At 57.1% G+C, this 18004-nt stretch overlaps 1 protein-coding gene across 1 annotated transcript in view; it reads left to right on the top strand.

Annotated features, from left to right (window-relative positions):
- TOP3B (DNA topoisomerase III beta) overlaps nucleotides 1–17802 on the top strand; it is a 35052-nt gene extending 17250 nt beyond the window's left edge. Inside the window, exons 9-18 of the mRNA XM_036741053.1 lie at nucleotides 2068–2158; nucleotides 3189–3343; nucleotides 5000–5105; nucleotides 5869–6015; nucleotides 6928–7101; nucleotides 8216–8344; nucleotides 11008–11157; nucleotides 14785–14885; nucleotides 15292–15493; nucleotides 17249–17802. Of these exons, the coding sequence (XP_036596948.1) occupies nucleotides 2068–2158; nucleotides 3189–3343; nucleotides 5000–5105; nucleotides 5869–6015; nucleotides 6928–7101; nucleotides 8216–8344; nucleotides 11008–11157; nucleotides 14785–14885; nucleotides 15292–15493; nucleotides 17249–17730 (1737 nt within the window). The 3' untranslated portion in view covers nucleotides 17731–17802. The remainder of the gene's footprint in view (nucleotides 1–2067; nucleotides 2159–3188; nucleotides 3344–4999; nucleotides 5106–5868; nucleotides 6016–6927; nucleotides 7102–8215; nucleotides 8345–11007; nucleotides 11158–14784; nucleotides 14886–15291; nucleotides 15494–17248) is intronic.
- Nucleotides 17803–18004: the final 202 nt, after the last annotated feature.

The following is an 18004-nucleotide window of genomic DNA, read 5'->3' as shown; positions in this document are numbered from 1 at the left end:
TGGCAAGCACATGCCAGGGAGAGAGAGATGTCTGCAAGGAAGTGAAGATCCTTTGGGGGCTAAGGCTCACAACAGGGAGCACAGACCTAGGAAGTGGCCAGGACAGGCCTCCTCATCCCCAGGTGCTCACACACAGGCCATTGGACTTGCATGCACACACTTCCATCCCCACGTGCACGCCAGCATCTGTGCTACCTCCCGTCCATCCACATGGTCATCTGGTCACAGGGTCTGGCTCTTGCCGGCCTCCCCAAGCAAAGCCAGCCAGCAGCATGCCTTGTACAGAGTAGGGACTCAATAGCTGTTTCCCAAACATCTGGATACCCTGGAGTTTTAGTCTCCAGAGAGAGGTCACGTAGGCTAATGGGTGATCACTGGTGAGCAGACACACTCACAGAGCAGATGCTCTCACACATTTTCTCACACATGCACACATGCTCTTGCACATTTGCTCACTCATGCTCTCACATATGCATGTACATGCACATATGCTCACACTCATCCTCACACAATGACCTTGCACACACATGCACACACACCCTCTCACATATGTGCATATATGCTCTCACACATTTTCACACACCTCTTGCACACACACACACATTCTCCCACACACTCACACACATGCTGTCGCACATTCTCACACATGCTCTCATACATGCACACACTCTCACACACACATGCTTTCACACACACTCTCACTGTCACCCACTCTGAGGCTGCTTTTTCAGTACTGCATCCTTGGCTCATCCCTGCTCCCTTCAGAAGTGTCAAATTGGATTGTCTGTCCCTGCTGCTGCCAGTCGTTAGAATCATGTTTCCTTCCTTCTGTGGCATCTGAGCCCCAGGGACACACCTCTGACTGTTGCAGGTCCCAGTCCCAGTCAGCCTTTGTGTCCTCCATGAATCTTGTCCAAAGGGGAGCTACATACAGTGCTGGTGGCTTCCCCAGTGGCAGTGAGGCTGACCACACGTGTCCTGGGGGTGGCTTCTCTGCCATTTGTCATTGGCAAGTCCCCATTAACAGACAGTAGACTCCCCTGTTCACATACCCCCAATGTCTTTCTGCTGCCCATTGGGGTGCCAGCAGATGAGGATCATACATTTGTAGGGTTATAGAAATTTAGAGTGGGAAGATGCTTCCTCCAGAGACCTCATTTTACAGAGGAGAAAGCGGAGGGCCATGGCCTGCTGCCAGACCGGCCAGTGGGTGGGCTGGTCTGCTGGAAGGTGTGTTGGCAAGGCAGTAGTCACAACATAGACAATAATTGTAAATATGCCGTTCTGTATCACAAAATACTCTCCATATAGAAGGCAGAAGAAGTAAACCATTTATTCAGACACGAGAGAACCAGGTCCCAAAACCAATAAACCCAATCCATCACAACAGCAAGCAAATTCCAGAACCAGTAAGTTCCCTTTATAATAACAACAATGAACCTGAAACACAACATCATAGCAGGGAGCCTCACCATCTCATAACCTTCCCCCCACCCCCACTGGGGCCCTCCCACCAACAATCACTCACAGCACAGCCAGCACACGTTTGCTCCTTCCCTCAGTTCTAACTACTCTCGGCATTTCCTGTGACATACTTTCCTTTTCCTCTCAGCAAGCTCCTTCCATCACCTATGACTTAGGCTTCCTGTGATGTAAGCAGGTCACATAGCCTATTAATGGGTGGGAAAGATCTTCAGATTTAAATTACCGTTACAGAAAGGTGAGGGGGTGGGGCTGTCAGCTCACCTCCAGGGGGCCCAACGTGTAATTTGAACGATATGAGGCAGCTCCATCTCTCGGTGCAGGCCTGTGCCTCTGAGTCACTAAGGCCCTGAAAGGCAGTGACTTTCCCAGAGTCACCCAGCCAGAGTGCTGGGGCAGAGCTCAGTTCTCGTGCTGCTGGGCCCCACTAAAGGGGACCTTCAGAGGACCCTTGTGTAGATGACCTAGCCCTGAAGGCTGGTGGACTGGGGCTCAGGCTACATGAAGGACCCCTGAGGCGAGCGGGCAGGGCCAGGCTCCCCTCACAGCCTTCTGGATGGGCATGGACTTTGTCCTCTCTTCCAGGTGGAAGGGACAAGCCGGAAGGAGAAGGCCAAGCAGAGACCCCTGGCCCTGAACACCGTGGAGATGCTCCGAGTGGCCAGCTCTTCTCTGGGTAGGTGAGGAAGTCAGGAGGCGCTTGCGGGCCTAGCCAGGTCACCGGGTCGTACAAGTGTGGTGTCTCTTGGGAGCGAGCCAGAGGGCGTGTTGTCCTGTGAGGAGCTTTTCCTCCATGGTGGGAGCCCTCCACAGAGGTCCTGCGTGAACGCCTCACTTCAGGAAGGAGGCACCAGGGCAATGTCTTGGCTAGTGTGCAGCCTGGGCCACAAGACCCGAATGCAAATCCATCCTCAGGCACTTGGTTGGCTGGGTGACCCGGGGCCACTCTCTGAACTTTTCTCAGCTTCGGTTTCCTCATCTATAAAACACAGACGATGGCAGCGTCTGCCTGCCAGGGCTGTTGTGAGGGTGAGACGAGTTGGAGAAAGCTCTCTGCACACCCCAGAGTGCCACATAAACGGGCACTGTCATCTTTGTTGTTCATGATAATAGCACAGAGAGGCACAGAGAAGCTCGGGCTCCGGTCCGGCTGGTCCTTAGGACCCAGCTCAGGGATTCCTCCCAAGGCCCCAGGGAAATCCCAGCTGCCAGCATGGAACTCACCAAGGGTGTGATGGCATCTGAACCCTCATTGATCGGCTGAGAAGCAGCCAGACAGACTTCCAATCTGGGGAGCCCTGAAGTTGTCAGGGAGAAAGCTGTGGATGTGGCTGTGGCTGTGGCAGCCCAGACTCTGAGCCAGAGGCCCTGGGTGCGAATTTTCCCTCTGTGCCCCTGGGAGTCCTGGCCCACTGCTTCAGTGGGAGGGCAGCCCAGGAAGGCCAGCCTCGCAGGGAGATGTCTTTGGGCATCAGTCACCTCTCTGGCTGGTGGCTCCTTGTGGGTCAGGGTGGTGTGCTGAGTACAGTGCTGGATTTGGTGGGGGGACACCTAGGTTCAGATCCTCCTTCATACACTGACCCCGGACAAGGTCCTTCCTCCTCTGTACCACAGTTTTCTTCTCTGTTAATGAGGGGGTTGGAGTGGTGGCTTCTAAGGGCCCTTCCAGCTCAAAATTGATGACTGTATGATCCCTTTATTTGTAGGAATGGGGCCCCAGCACGCAATGCAGATAGCAGAGAGACTTTATACCCAGGGCTACATCAGTTACCCTCGGACGGAGACTACCCATTATCCGGAAAACTTTGATCTGAAGGGGTCTCTGAAGCAGCAAGCCAACCACCCTTACTGGGCCCAGACGGTGAGTGGGAGCTACCCCCAGATCGCTTCTGGGGCCGAGTTTCTTGTGCTTCAGGAGTCTAGACCTGCCTCCGCCTCCCCACCCTGAGTCTGGCAAGACTTTAAGCATGGCTTAAAGCCCAAATGAAGCTGAGAGAGAGAGAGAGAGAGAGAGAAACTCTGGACATGGTCTGGGGCAGATTGCTTGGTGCCTGGGGCTGGCTGGAAAGTGGTTAGTACCCTAGGAGGGGTGGCGGGTGATGGATGGGTCACTTTAAGTAATGCCACCCAGCTGCTAATCCATCCAGCTGTCCAGACCCCTTCTCCGACCTGGAGATTTGACAGGCAGGATGTTGGCCTGGGCAGGGTGGATACAGGGTGCAAACACTTGAAATGGAAGCCTCATGCAGACAGACCCGTCACCCCTGCAACAAGTGGCCCAGACCAGCTGATGCTACCTTCTCAGACAGAATGCCACGGAACAGCCACAGATGGGGGCCAGGCTGCCAAGCTCTGGCTATTGTCCTGATTTGTGGGCAGCTCTGCGGGGCATTGGGTGACTGTCAGGCTCCACTGCCAGTCCCTGCTGTGACCATGAAGGTATTGTGCTTGGTCAAGTGGGCCAGACCGATGACAGGCCCACTTAGAGAGCATGACTTGTTTTGGGGCTTTAAAGAGAATGAACTCAGTGCCACAAAAACATGGTAAATACCTGCTGTGCCAGCGCTCTGGGCTAAGCATTGGGCACACCAAGACAGGATGAAAACCAGCCCCTGCCCTCCAGGGTCTTGGTATCTGTGGCATGTTAGTACTGAAGTGGTCACTCTCAGGCCACAGGAGGAGGGGAGAGCCCAGGAAAGGCTTCTGAGGGGGGCCTGTGGGTTCACAGCGAATGCCGGGGACAGTGAGCAAAGGCTTGGAAGTGAGAAGGCCTGAGTCCAGTGTGGTCAGAGCATCCATTGTATAAAGAAGAATGAGGGTGAATCACACAAGCAGCCCGAGCCTTGCCTTCTCTGCCTGGACCCACCCAGTCTCCAGCCCCATCTCCACCTGGCCCACCCCCATCCTCCCCGAATCAACTGCTTGAGAATCTTCCTTTTGCCATCCCCCTGCTCAGAAATCTTCGTTGGTTCCCTGCCCTCTCTTCCATAAAGTCCCATCTCCTCAGCCTGGAATTCAAGGCCTTCCACACTTGGGCACCAGCCCACTTTTCAGACTTCATCTCATCTTCCTCCCCTTCTCTGTGCCCCAGCCTCATTAGACCTGCCTCCCCTGCCTGTGTCCCCCCACTGTCCCCCTCTGTGCATTCACTCACTCCCATGTCCCAGGCTCACATCCTTCCCATCCTTCAGGTCCCAGTGAAAAGGCTGCCTCTTTCAGGAAGCCTCCTTTGGCCCCTCCAGTCCCTCCCCCAGCGTACAGTGATTCTTCCTTTCTCAGGCCTCCCCAGCAGAGCTCTCTGGGCTGCTTCTGTGTACCAGCATGCTCTCTCCTGCTTGGTCCTTACACGTCTGCCAGCCATCTCTTACAGGCCTGTAAACTCCTTACGTTAACTGTATCCAGGACAAGGCCTGAGCATGGATGAATGTCTGTGAGAGCTGTTTTCATGACTCCTTTTGCCTGTGGGAATTTAGTGTGCCTCCCTCCCAGCCCTGTGCCTTCCTCTCCTCTCCTCCAGGTGAAGCAACTGTTAGCAAGTGGCATCAATCGGCCACGGAAGGGCCATGACGCAGGAGACCACCCCCCAATCACTCCCATGAGGTCAGCCACAGAGGCAGAGTTAGGTAGGTGTGGACCCCCTCAGTTTCCTGTGCACTGCTTCCAGGAGCTCTTAGAGATGGGAGAGGGGCCTGAGATGTCCCCCCAGGCCACTTCATCCCCTTTCTGGTGGTGAGCAGGAAAGGGTTTTGTTTGGTGCCCCTGGGGGGGCAGACTCAGACCCTCCATGCTGTCGCTACCAGCGGTCCCACTGTCTGAAGGCCATGGGAGCCAGCAGAGGGCAATGTGAAGGGTGTTGGGGAACAGGGGATGCCGGGGGTCAGGAGGCAGAAATGATGAGGGCCATCATGTGACGTCTGAGATGGCTCTAGAAACCACACATTCTGTGAGGATTGTCCAAGGTGGGGTCTAGGAGCAAGCATTGGCTGTGGGATCGGACATGATAGTGACTTGTGACTCACTAGCTTGGTAGTTTGGGAAAGGTACTGCCCTTGTCTGAGCCTCAGTTCACCTTGCCCTGGAAGAAGCTGCGTGCTGCGTTGTTAAAGGCCCATCTTCATTGATGTCAGGTTCACAAGTAGCCAGGGTTTGCACAGAGATCCTCCCAGGCCTGAGGAGCAGCTGGGGCCACAAGAGACAGAGTCGATTCTGGGTAGTAGCAAGAGGACACTTTGGCTGGCGCAGGCATGGGTGTCTGAGGAGTGATGTGGCTGAGCGGGCTTTCATCCAGGTTCCTTGGGAGCCATTGGGGTTTATTGAACAGGCGAGTGGCGTGGCCCACGCCTTGCCTGGCACTGAGTTCGTAACCTGGCATGTGGCTCATTTCAGGGGGTGATGCCTGGAGACTCTATGAATATATCACCAGACACTTCATCGCCACCGTCAGCTATGACTGCAAATACCTCCAGAACACCATCTCTTTCCAGATTGGGCCAGAGCGTTTTACCTGCTCAGGGAAGACGCTTATCTCCCCAGGTGAGCGGGGATTGCCTCACCAGCCCTTCCCCTCCCGCCTCGGCCCTTTGGTGGGTTGGGCGAGGGGTGGGGGTGCAACTGCCTGCCTGGGTCAGTGCTCACACTGCTGCTGGGCTCTGGCCAGCCCTTGGCTGCCTCCCAGCTCTCAGCTTCACCCTGGAGCATCCCTGCTTAGCAGCAGAGCCTCTGAGAGCCCAGGGTCTCCTCCGTACTCCAGTGAGGCATCAGGAGGGGAGGGAGCTTCAGGATGGAAAGGCTCGTTGCAAGGGGTCTGAATGGCCTTCCCCCATCAGCAACATGTCAGTCTCTCCTTGGGGAAGGCCTAGGGACCAGGCCCTGTTGGCAAGAGGAGGGTGGGGGTGGGAATGCAGGGAGTCAGACAAGGGTGACAGGTCCCTGCGGGGTCACCTGAGCCTCTGTCTGGGGCCCCCGGGATGGCTCTCTGAGCCGTCTGGGGAGGTGGGGGGAGATGGCACCAACCCATGCCTGATGGGGAGGGCTCCTCAGATGGGCTTTGTGAGAAGGATCAGGTGGTTAACAAACATTTACCAGGTGCCTACTATGTGCCAGGCACTGTCCTGATCACTGGCCCTCACCGCAAGGAGCTCACGGTCTAATGGACAGACAGCAGCAGCCTGGCCAGGTGTCAGGTACTCGTTTCTCAGGCTCCTGTGTCCTCTCCTCCACCTTAGACAAGTCTAAGGTTATAGAGTCTTGGTGGGGACTTTTCCAAAGCCATTGGAGCAGGCCCACCCCCCTCAGCAGTATTCCCAACGTACAGTCATCCACCCCCTTCTAGGACCCTCCAGTCACAGGGAACTCCTTCCTCCCCGAGGCAGGCCAGGCCATCTTGTCTTCGGACAGGGCTGATCTGGGGGCTGTGATAACATGGGGACCTGCTTCCTTCTCCAGGCTTCACTGAGATCATGCCTTGGCAGAGCATCCCTCCTGAGGAGAGCCTCCCTACCTGCCAGAAGGGGGACACCTTTGCCCTCAGTGAAGTGAAGATGGTGGAGAAGCAGACGAGTCCTCCCGACTACCTGACCGAGGCTGAGCTCATCACACTGATGGAGAAGCATGGGATTGGTAGGTAACTTCCCTTCACGCAGGGAGCTCCAGGCCCGGGCAGGCAGAGGAGGGCTCCCCATGCCACCTGCTCTCCAGGCTGAGCCCTTTCCCATGAAAGGGTCAGGGGCAAAGAGAGGGGGTCTTTGTCCTAGGTAAAGGTCCTACAGATGAAGGAGAAGAACCCATTCAGAGGGTGGGGCTTCCTGCCAATCAAAGTGCTGTCCTGACCCTTTGGTTGGTCATTCAGCATGCGTTTACCAAGTACCTACTGTGCTGGCAGGGACAATTGACAAATGAGGAACCAGAGGCTAGTCTGCTCGTGGAGCTGACTCCGTCCCCACCCACATCCAGGAGTACGTGTTTGTCCCTGAGCTGCCAGAGGGGCAGCCACCCCCCTGGCTACATCCCCTCTCATTGGCAGGGCATCCCTGCCCGTCACACTCTCACACTAGCTGGCCCAGAAGCCCTTCCCCTCCTCCTGACTTTCCTGTTACTGTACCCCATCCCAGTCACCCAGCCTTCCACCCTCCCTCCCTTGGCATATCCAGCACCTTGGCAGACCTTGTCCTGTCTCTCCTGTGTGCACCTGGCACTGCCCCTGCCCCACTCATCACTGCAAAACTGCTGAAGAAGCCTTCTGTAGGCTCCCTTTCTCAAGTCAGCCCTGGTGGGGAGTGGGAGAGATCCAGTGTGTGCCCATCCTGGTCCCCGGGGCCCCAGATACAGAGTTGTCTGTGATCTGTGTGTGAGGCAGGGTGGGATCAGAGGAGGACACTAGCGGGCAGCAGCCGTAGTACCAGGCCACTCGTTTGTCTGGAAGCCGCTGCAGCCTCGCAGGCAGTGCCCAGCCTGGGGTGACCAGGGCTGGGGTTGGGACCTGTTGCCCAGGGGCCTATAGAGAGAGTTCCCGCTGCCGCCAAACCATCTCCTCCCGACAACCCAAGACCCTGGGACAGTCATTGTTATCTCTATGCTCTAGTGGATAAAACTAAACCCCAGAGAGGGTAAGTGCTGTGGCCGGAGTGAGCCAGCTGTGACCTCTGTGGCTGCGCCTTGGTGCCCTCTTCTAGGAGAGGGCATGGGGAGGTGTTGGAGGAGACACACTGAGGCCCCGTCTCCCTGTGTGTCCTAGGCACAGATGCCAGCATCCCCGTGCATATCAACAACATCTGCCAGCGGAATTACGTCACTGTAGAGAGCGGGCGCCGGCTGAGACCGACCAACCTGGGCATCGTCTTGGTCCACGGCTACTACAAGATAGGTGGGAGCAGAGCATCGGAGCAGGGAGGGCCCTGAGTGCACTGAACACGTTTTAAGAGGTTGAGTAGATGCTAGAACACAGCATGGTGGTTGGAGCAGACCTTTGAATGTGGCCTGTCCTTGGACTGTAGAGATCTGAGCCTCCAACCTCAGAGAAGTCTTAGAATGTAGAACATGGCCTTTCTGGCCTGGGGATGGCCTGGAAACGCTGCAGGTTGTGTGTGAGCGCTCCGACAGTTGTGGGGACCTAGACTGTCAGAGCTGGGAAGGCCCCGAGAGCAGGCCTTTGGTTAGCCTCTCTCTGGTGCAGAACATCGCTGCTGAGGGTTCCCAGGGTGTGCCGCTCTGCAGGAGGAGGCAACATGTGCCCACGTGTGTGACATATAGTGTCCACGTGTGAGGCCTGACTATGCCTCCCTGGAAGCTCTCCTAGCTGCCTGTCACCCCCCCACCTCTCCTGTCTCTTAAGGCCATATTCCCTCTGTGCACTTTAAATGCACCCAGCTCAGGCCTCCTGCTTGTTTCTCCTCCAAGACTGTCCATTAGCTCTGGTGCTGGAATAATGCCTGCCCTCTCTCCCTCATCCTACTCTGGGCTTTCTCAGCTTCCTTCAGGTCTCCGCCCAAACCCTGCCTTGTGCAGGAAGCCTTTCCATTCCCCTCCATTCTCTGGGGCTTGTTCTCCAGGCATTTGTACGCTGTCTCCCCTATTAGGTGGGGCTGTTTTCTCCCTTCTCTGTCTCCCCTGCCTTAGCATGGCACCTGGCACACAGTAGGCACTGAATCAATGCAGGTTGACCTGTCTTGACTTGCCACCTTGAGGGGAATGAGATGGCTGACGGTGGGGAAGTGGGTAACTAATGGAGAAGGTTGCTCACTCATTCGTTGTTGCCAAACCTGGGCTGGGGACACAGAACAAAGCCAGTGTCTATTGAGGCACACACAGAAAGAGATTTAAGTGCAAATACACAGCTTCTGGGAACAGGGCACTGGGCCAGGCACGGCAGATCAGGAAGGGCTCCCAGTGGAGCTTGGCCTCTGGGGGCAGGGCACCAGGCCGGGCGCTGCAGATTGGGAAGGGCTCCCAGTGGAGCTCAGCATCTGGGGACAGGGCACCAGGCCGGGCACAGCAGATCGGGAAGGGCTCCCGGTGGAGCTTGGCATCTGGACTGCCTCTTAACCAAGAGAGGCGGCAAGGTAGGGGCACAGAGGGGCATGTTTCAGGCAGGTGGGACACAGATGGAGATGGGGGATGGCCAGATCACAGGATGTAGGGAGGAGGAGTGTTTAATGGGGCTGGAAAGGGTAGTTGAGGCCAGGTGCCGTAGGTCTTGATTGTAGAGGCTGTAGGGAGCCTTGGTTGCTGGTTACGTAGGGAGCTCATGTGGACAGGTCCTCACTGAAGGAAGCTTCTTTTGGCGTCAGCAGCAGTGTGTGGGATAGACGTGAGCGGGGAGAACATAGTCAAGAGGTGCCGGGGCCTGGACGGAGGCGGCAGCTTTGGGATCGAGAGCTTGTGAAGGTCAAAATGAATCGATTTGGCCAGAGCTGGGCCATGTAGGGAGAGGGACAGGGAGAGGGAGGTGGCCAGCACCTTGCCAAGGTTAGAATCCTGGGAGGACGGTAGGGCCTGGGACAGGAAGAGGGGAACGTGGAGGGAAAGAGAACGCACTGATTGAGTTAAAGGCGTCTCTGAGACGTCCAGTTTGAAATGTCCAAGGGTGGTGATGATGTGGAACTGAAGCCTGGGAGCCTGGGGTCAGGCATCTCCCTGCCTGACAAGGGCAGTTAATGCCACGGGCCCTGACCAGGTTACTGAGGGAGAGAGAGAAGGGAAGCCGGCCTAGGATGGAGCCTTGGGGACTACTCACAGTTTGGGATGTGATCTGGAGGAGGACCCCAGCAGAGGAGACGGGGAAGGATGGGTCGGAGGGGCAGGAGGGGCACCAGGACGGAGGTGGGTCATGGAGGCCCAGAGAGGAGTGAGTGTCCGTTGTCCAGGTAGGAGCAGATGGTGACGGTGACTTCAGGGCCTCTAAGAACATGCCTGGGGGGCCTTTCCCTGGAGGGCCTGGTTTCCTCTCAGTTCATCCTGGACTGAGAAGGCTGAGGAGAGACCTGAGATGTCTCCTGTGTTTGAAGGGTTGTCATGGGGTCCAGGATTGGTTAGGGCAGCTCTGCTTGGGCTCAGAGGACAGAACCAGGAGCAGCTGGTGCTGGGGATAAAGAGGCCTGTGTAGGTTTGATAGGAGGAAACATTAGCAAATAGGAGGAAACATTAGTTGGCCCTGCCTACAAAGAGGAAAGGATTTCCACAGGGGTTGTCACTGCCCCCTCAGTGGAGGACTTGAGGCACGGCCTGGGTGACCGCTTGTGGAGGCACTTGTGGAGGGATGGGTGACCTTTGAGGTCCTTTCCAGCCCCCCTCAGCGATGCTGCAGGCCTCAGAGCTGCCCAAGGTGTGGCCACACAAGGTTCCTTCCAAAGGCCCGGGCCCTGGGTCAGAGGGTGGGATACTTGTCTTGGGTCACCTGAGGCCCGCCTCCTCCACAGCACCCTGGGGGCCTTTTGCTGGTGCCCTCTGGGGCACCTGGGTCAGCGGAGGGGGCCCTGGGCCAGGTCCCCACTGATTGCCCACCCTCCCTCTCCTCTGGTTCTTGGACAGATGCTGAGCTGGTGCTGCCGACAATCCGAAGCGCCGTGGAGAAGCAGCTCAGCCTGATCGCCCTGGGCAAGGCCGACTACCACCAGGTGTTGGAGCACACCCTGAACATCTTCAAGAGGAAGTTTCACTACTTTGTGGACTCTATCGCAGGTGAGGCCCCACCCCTGCCCCGCTGGGCACAGGTCAATGAGGCGACCTCCTCACTTGTCTCCAGTGCTTTGAGATCTCCCAAGCAGGCCCCTTCCCATTTTAGAGCTGATGAAACTAGGCAGCTGGCTGGGGAAGGGACTGGCCCATCCTCGGTCAGTGTCAGAGCTTGGTGGAAAACCGGGGCTCCCAGCCCTGTCCACACCCCATCACTCTTCTGCTATGTCAGCCAGGAGAAAGTGCCCTGAGGTTAGGGACAGGGACAGCCTCAGAGACCGCTCCCTAGAGCCCAGAGAGGGGCACACAGCCCGTGGGGGCTCTTGGCCCCAGGCCTTCCCTCTCCTGGCACTGGTTACAACAGAATTGACTCCTTCCCCCAGGAGAGTGGTGCTCCGAGACCAAGGTGGAGCAGGGGTCTCATCAGCATGCATGTTCCCTCACTAGTCCAGGTCATAGCCCAGGAGCATGCCAGCTGTCAGTCCTGGGGGTCCTGGCATTACTGTGCCCCTTTGAAAGAATCGAGCCCCAGAGAAATCCATGGCTTGCACAGGGCCCATAATGTGGGACCTCTTTCCGTGGCCGCTCCTGCCTCCTGAAGGCCTTGTGTCCAGTCCTGAGGGAGCCCCAGAGAAGCAGGCCATGGTCCCTTCCCCCTCGAGCCTCTTCCTGGTTGGGGGGCCTCAGGCTGTCAGGAGGCCAACGCAATGGCCCACTGTTGAGTTTGTCTCGCTCTGTGGCTCAGGGTGACTGCAGGCCACATTCAGAAAGCAGACAGACTTCAGAAGAGAAGGACACAAATCTGCGTTAAACATATGAAACATTGAATATTGGCAGTAGAGGGAAGTCGGGCACATTTACAGCGTGTATTAAGCATTTACTATGTGCCAGGCACTAGGCATATGTACACAGGCAGGAAGAAAGACAGCCTGTGCCCTCAGGGAGCCTGTATTTAATGAGGTGAGTCAGCCTGGATGGGGATGGAGGCTGGACTGGCCCAGGTGGGGACAGAGACCGGGCTGGCCCAGCTGGCAAGGGAAGGGGCAGAGGCTCCTTCCCAGGTGGGGAATCCAGCGAGGAAGTGAGCTTCTAGTGTGCAGAGGCTGCTGTGTGGAGAGTTAGGAGGGCAGCCTGGAGAACCACAGGGAGCATCCTGTCTGATGCCTTCCTTTGAGAGAGGAGACAAGGCCGAAAAGTTTATGAGACCCTCCTAAGCTCCTCAGAGACAGCTAGGGCCCAGGTGTGACGTGTCTTCACTGTTCCATGCCTACACCTATTTCCGCTCACCCAGCCTGGTGTCCGGCCATGTGGACCTCGGGGATCTCGCCTTAGAAAGTGAAGGAAATTCAGGAGAGTGTAAGCTCCAGAAGATCCCAAGAGAAGGGTTTATTTTGAGAGGGGCAGGGGGTCTCCTGGCTCAGATCATCAGCCGCCCAGTGAGTCCTCGGCACCAGCCGCTCTGTGCTCAGACTTGCCTCCTGTCAGGAGAGCTCAGTGTCTGCTTTCCTCAAGTGACAAGTGTGAACTCAGACTTTGGCAGGAGGAGAAGAGAAACTTTGCAAAATGCCTGTAGGGGAAGCATGTAGGGCCCACAGCCTCCTTCTATGAAAGCAGCTTAGTGGGGCAGCTTGCCTTTGGATCATTAATCAGCAAGCATTTTATTAAGTACCTACTGTGTGCTAGACACCGTCTTAGGAGTGGGGGTCGCTGCTCCCAGGAGATGACATTCATCTGTTTCCTTTTCTCCTGTCCCTGCTTCTACTTGGGCACCAAGCAGGTGGGTGGACTCCTGGAAAGGCCCTGAGAGCAGACCTCCAGGGTCCTGCTTCTGCCCCTCACAGTCTGGGAGACCCTTGGCAGGTCCCTCTGGTTCTCAGAACCTGTGATCTCAGTATCTCTCAGATCCCACCTGTCTGGCCCCCAATCCCGCCCCGCCCCATCACCCTCCTGGCTCTCAGCTGGACTGATGGAGTGCCAGGCCCAGCCTCCCTTGTCTTTGAGCACTGCTCCTCCGCTCGGCCCCTCCTGTCCATGCCTTCCCTTGGCTTGAACCTTCTCCTGAGCCAGGAATGCCTGGTGCCCTCATCTCCCACTGATTGCTGCTACCATTTAGAAAGGTTTTCCCTTAGTTGTATTGATGCCTTTTCTTTTTCTGGCCATTATTTGCAGATATGCCCCTTCCCCTAATCCCTGGTAACCCCCCCAAAAGGCGAAGCCACCCAGCTTCCTGAGCGGCCTTGTCTGAGCAGCCATCTTTGTGCAGAGAGCCCCACTCGCCAAAGAAAAAATGGCAGCAGATAGAGACAGGCTCGGTCACGGGGGACCCCCAGCCATCAGTTCTTCTGTCCCCTGCACTGCCCTCTCTGCTGGCTTCAGTTTACGCAAGTTCACGCGTCTTTCTACGTTTTACTAAGTGCTCGCCGTTGTCGTTTCTCATGACGTGATATTTTGGGTTAGCAGAACTAACAGAAGGATTACTGTGACTGGTCTCCAGAAGCAGCCAGCATCATTTGGTTACTTCCGGGCACTTGCGGCGTGGTTGGCTGTTCCCTGAGGGATGCTCTTTGCCACTTCAGAAAGTGCTGTTTTGGGCAGTTTGGTGAACATGGGGGGAGCTGCATGTGGGTCAGAGGGTACGGACAGGTCAGTGACTTCTCTCTCCAGATGAGTGGGCTCCCGTGGCAGCTCCTCCAGTGTGCGGGCCCGTGGGCACACGTCTCAGCCAGGCTGCTGAGCATGCAATGAGACCTTTGCTCTTCTCCCACTGGCAATGTGGAACATTTTGGGCAGTCAGTAGCTTGCAAGTCTTCTCCCCTTCTCAGCCATTCCTGTTGGTGCGATGGCCAGCTTGTGGGCCTGGTTCCGCAGGGAGTCTCCCTTCCCTCCCATGAGTCGTCCTTATCCCATCCTCACGTTTCAGTTATGGGATGTCCTTTCCTCCCAACATTCCTGTGAGGTGTGTGGGGGGCGGTGTCGGGTTTTAGGGGCCCATTTCACACATGAGGTGAAGTTGCTCGGAGGTGGTGCTGGAGCTTGGACTCTCAGGCCTTCTGACTGCCAGGCTGTGGCTGGCTCTGAGGCCTCCTCCACCGCCTCTCTCTCAAGCACTGCTCATATCTTAGTGTGTCCTGGGGCTTGCTGTGCCGGCCTCCGGATGATGAGCTCCCTGAGGGCGGGCGCAGGTCTCATTCATCTTGGTGCCTAGAGCCCCAGCTGAGGAAGTGCATACTGTAGGTGCTTCATATGTGTTTACTGAATGAAAAGCAGGTGCATCACCCAGTAGCCTGGCTGGTCCAGTAGGGTCAGGAAATGCTGGGAGGCAGGGCTCTGGGCAGACGGAACCGGTCATTGACATGGCCTTCCCTGCATCCTGCCTCTTCAGCTACGCTCCGTCCTGGCTCTCATAGCTGGTTCCCCTGGTCCCTGGGTTCTCATGTTCCACACACTTGTTTATACCAGCCTCGTCCAGCGTCCAGTCCCACTTGCTTGCTGCTCATTGGCAGCCCCGCCTCTCTGTCTGAGGGCCAGCATCCATTCTGTCCACATTCAGTGGTCTCCTCCCATGCAGGGTGCTGTCAGGGGTATGAGAGCAGGGAAGGTTGGATGATCATTCCCGGCCCTCTCATCCTTTAGGCATGGATGAATTGATGGAAGTGTCTTTCTCACCTCTTGCTGCCACTGGCAAACCCCTCTCCCGATGTGGGAAGTGCCATCGTTTTATGAAGTATATCCAGGTAAGAGTCCTCAGGCCCAGCCCCCCTGGGCCAGAGGGCACCTGAGACCCGAGTGGATAGGGAGGCGAAGCTTGGCCCGGCTGCCATTTGCCTCTGCCCAGTGGGGCCTTGTGAAAATGATCTCCAAGGAGGTCAGAGGGTTTGCCAGCCCTACTCCCAACCAGCAGGGAAGACAGATGGAAGGTATGGAGCTGGAGGGCGGGGAAGTGCCTCGGAGCCCCCTGTTACAAAAGAGGCTGGCCTCAGGTTGCCTGGTCAGGCAGGAGGCCTAACTGGGCCCGACAGCCTCAGGCAGGGCTGTCACTGCAAGGAAGGACAGAGAAATTCCTTCTTGGGGTGCGCCCCCATCATGGAGGGCAGGGCCCAGACCCCTCATGCCCCTGATTTCTGTGCCTGTTACTTCTAGGCCAAACCCAGCCGCCTGCACTGTTCTCACTGCGACGAGACCTACACCCTCCCCCAGAACGGCACCATCAAACTCTACAAGGAGCTGCGGTGCCCGCTGGACGACTTTGAGCTGGTCCTCTGGTCCTCAGGGTCCCGAGGCAAGAGCTACCCTCTGTGCCCATACTGCTACAACCACCCGCCCTTCAGGGACATGAAGAAAGGTAAGCATGTGGCGGGGGAAAGGTGAGGGGCTCATTGGCTGCCCCCCATGGGTGGATGGGCAGGCATTTGGGAAGCCTTCCCCGGCCAGACGATTTGTGCTCAACCCTGTGGTGGCTTGGCTTTCCCCAAGTAAACTCTGTAGAGGAGCAGGTGCCATGTCAGAGGTCAGGGAAGACTTGGCCTTGGAGGGCCTATGGGGAGGACAGGGTGAGCATCAGAAACAAATGTGGACGGGCTGAGATGGGAAAGGGATGTTTCTCCTTGGGGAGTTGGTGACGCCATCATCATGGTGACAGCTAACGTTTATGTGGCACTTGGTGTGTGCAGAGAGGTCTCCCTCATAGCTCTGGGTGTGATGGGAGGCTGGGAAGGAGGGCAGAGCTCTGCTCAGCCAAGGAGGAGGGGGCCCGGAAAGCACATAACCCCCTCGTTAGAACGTGTGTGCCAGAGCAGGGAGAACCCTAGATCTGAGATCCCAAGTTTGGGTTCAGGTTAAGGTTCTGACAAACCATGGGCAAATTCTCGAACCCACCACTGGGAGTCCCTGTTTCCTCATCAGTCAGCTGTGCCAGGCCCTGGTGGCAGCTAGCTTGGAGGCTGGAAGCTGAGCCTTGAGCGCACTGAATGGCCAAAGTGGGGAGCTCCCTGGGCTGACAAGATCGAGTTGGTCCCCAGCCTAGAGGTGTTTGCCAGTTCAGTGAGGCTCAGTCAGTCAGCAGGCGTGTTCTGAGCACTATGCCAGGCTCTGGGGGCACCAAGACAAACAGAACCGTCCAATGGACCATGACCATGGCTACGTATCCAGATATATGCAGAATAAATACTAGGAAGCTTTGGGGCAGAGGGAGGGCCCCAGCCCCTTGGGGGGTGGTGGTCTGGGAAGGCATCCCAGAGGAGGGGGGCTAGAGCCGAATGCTGAAGGAAATGAGAGATTCTGAGAGGCAGAGGGGAGAAGGAAGGGCATTCCAGGCATCAGGACAACCTGGACAAAGGTAGGGAGGTGGGAGGTGAAGCGAGCCACAAAGAGTGTGGGAAGGGGAGGCACATCGGATGAGGTTGGGCGAGGGGAGAAGGCCTTAGGGAACCACTGCAGCTTTGGTGGGGCTGTGACAGTGGTGAGGCCCAGTTTTGTGGGGAGCAGGAGGGCAGCTGGATGTTGGAGGATTCAAGGCAGCAAGCCCGGAGGCAGGGAGGCCATTCAGTCTCAGCAGCCGAACCAGGAAGAGGTTTTCTTAGGAAAAGAGAGATGAGGAGGCAGCCAGGGGGGAGTGAGCTTCCCCTAGGTTCAGGAGACAACCCCACCCCAGTCGTGGCCTGTGGGTGCTGGACGGGGGTGGGAGGTGGCTGAGGGCTCTCATTGGTTGAAGGGGGTTGGGCTGGGCCTGTCCAGGAGAAGAGTAGAGGTGCCCTTTGCGCTCTTGGTTACACTCTCTGCTCCTCATTTCACCTGAATTTTCTCTGGAAACAAGGGCTCCCCCCCCCCCCCCCCCCCGCATTGATCCATTCAGCCTCTTAGCTGGAACAGCTCATCCCTGAGGGTTGAGAGGCCACAGGGACTCACCAGGATCACACAAATGAGCCTCAAACTCCTGGGGCCTCATGGCCCTCCACTCAGGCAACTGCTCCCAGCTCTTGGCCTCCCACTCCCAGCTCATGACCTCCCACTCAGGATGAGCCATTCCAGCTAAGAGGCTCCCAGCTTGTGGCCTCCTCCTCTCACGGACTCCTCCTCTCCTGCTTGTCTCCTTCTGCAGGGATGGGCTGTAATGAGTGCACACACCCCTCCTGCCAGCACTCGCTCAGCATGCTGGGCATCGGCCAGTGCGTGGAGTGTGAGAGCGGTGTGCTGGTGCTGGACCCCACCTCGGGCCCCAAGTGGAAGATGGCCTGCAACAAGTGCAGTGTGGTGGTCCACTTCTTTGAGAATGCCCACCGCGTGCGCGTCTCGGCAGACACCTGCGATGCCTGCGAGGCCGCCCTGGTGGACGTCGACTTCAACAAGGCCAAGTCGCCACTGCCGGGGGACGAGACCCAGCACACGGGCTGTGTCTTCTGTGACCCAGTCTTCCAGGAGCTGGTGGAGTTGAAGCACGCAGCCCCATGCCACCCCATGCATCGAAGTGGACCGGGAAAGAGGCAGGGCCGAGGGCGGGCCAGGGGCCGGCGCCCTGCAGGGAGACTCAACCCCAGGCGGCCCAAGGACAAGATGGCGGCCCTGGCTGCCTACTTTGTATGATGCCAAGGATGGCTTTTAAAGCCTGGCCCCTGGGGGGGAGGGGACAGCCATTAAAGCTTTGTTGGACTTCTTTGGGGGAGGACTGGCAGCATCTTTGTAAGGGGCTGGGGCTGGGCCAAGGAGCCTGTGGTCCTTGAAGCCAGTGTGGGGGCTGCTATCTCCTCGTATTGTCTTCCTGTGCTGCTCATTCCCCTCTCTGGCCCAGATGATGGCCTCCACAGCCAGGCCCAGGGCCTCAGTGTGGGCAGTTTCAGGGGCTACTGTGGCCACACCC

Source organism: Trichosurus vulpecula, chromosome 1 (genome assembly GCF_011100635.1).
Source record: "Trichosurus vulpecula isolate mTriVul1 chromosome 1, mTriVul1.pri, whole genome shotgun sequence".
Taxonomy (NCBI): Eukaryota; Metazoa; Chordata; class Mammalia; order Diprotodontia; family Phalangeridae; genus Trichosurus; species Trichosurus vulpecula.
This window is presented reverse-complemented; position numbering and strand designations above follow the sequence as displayed.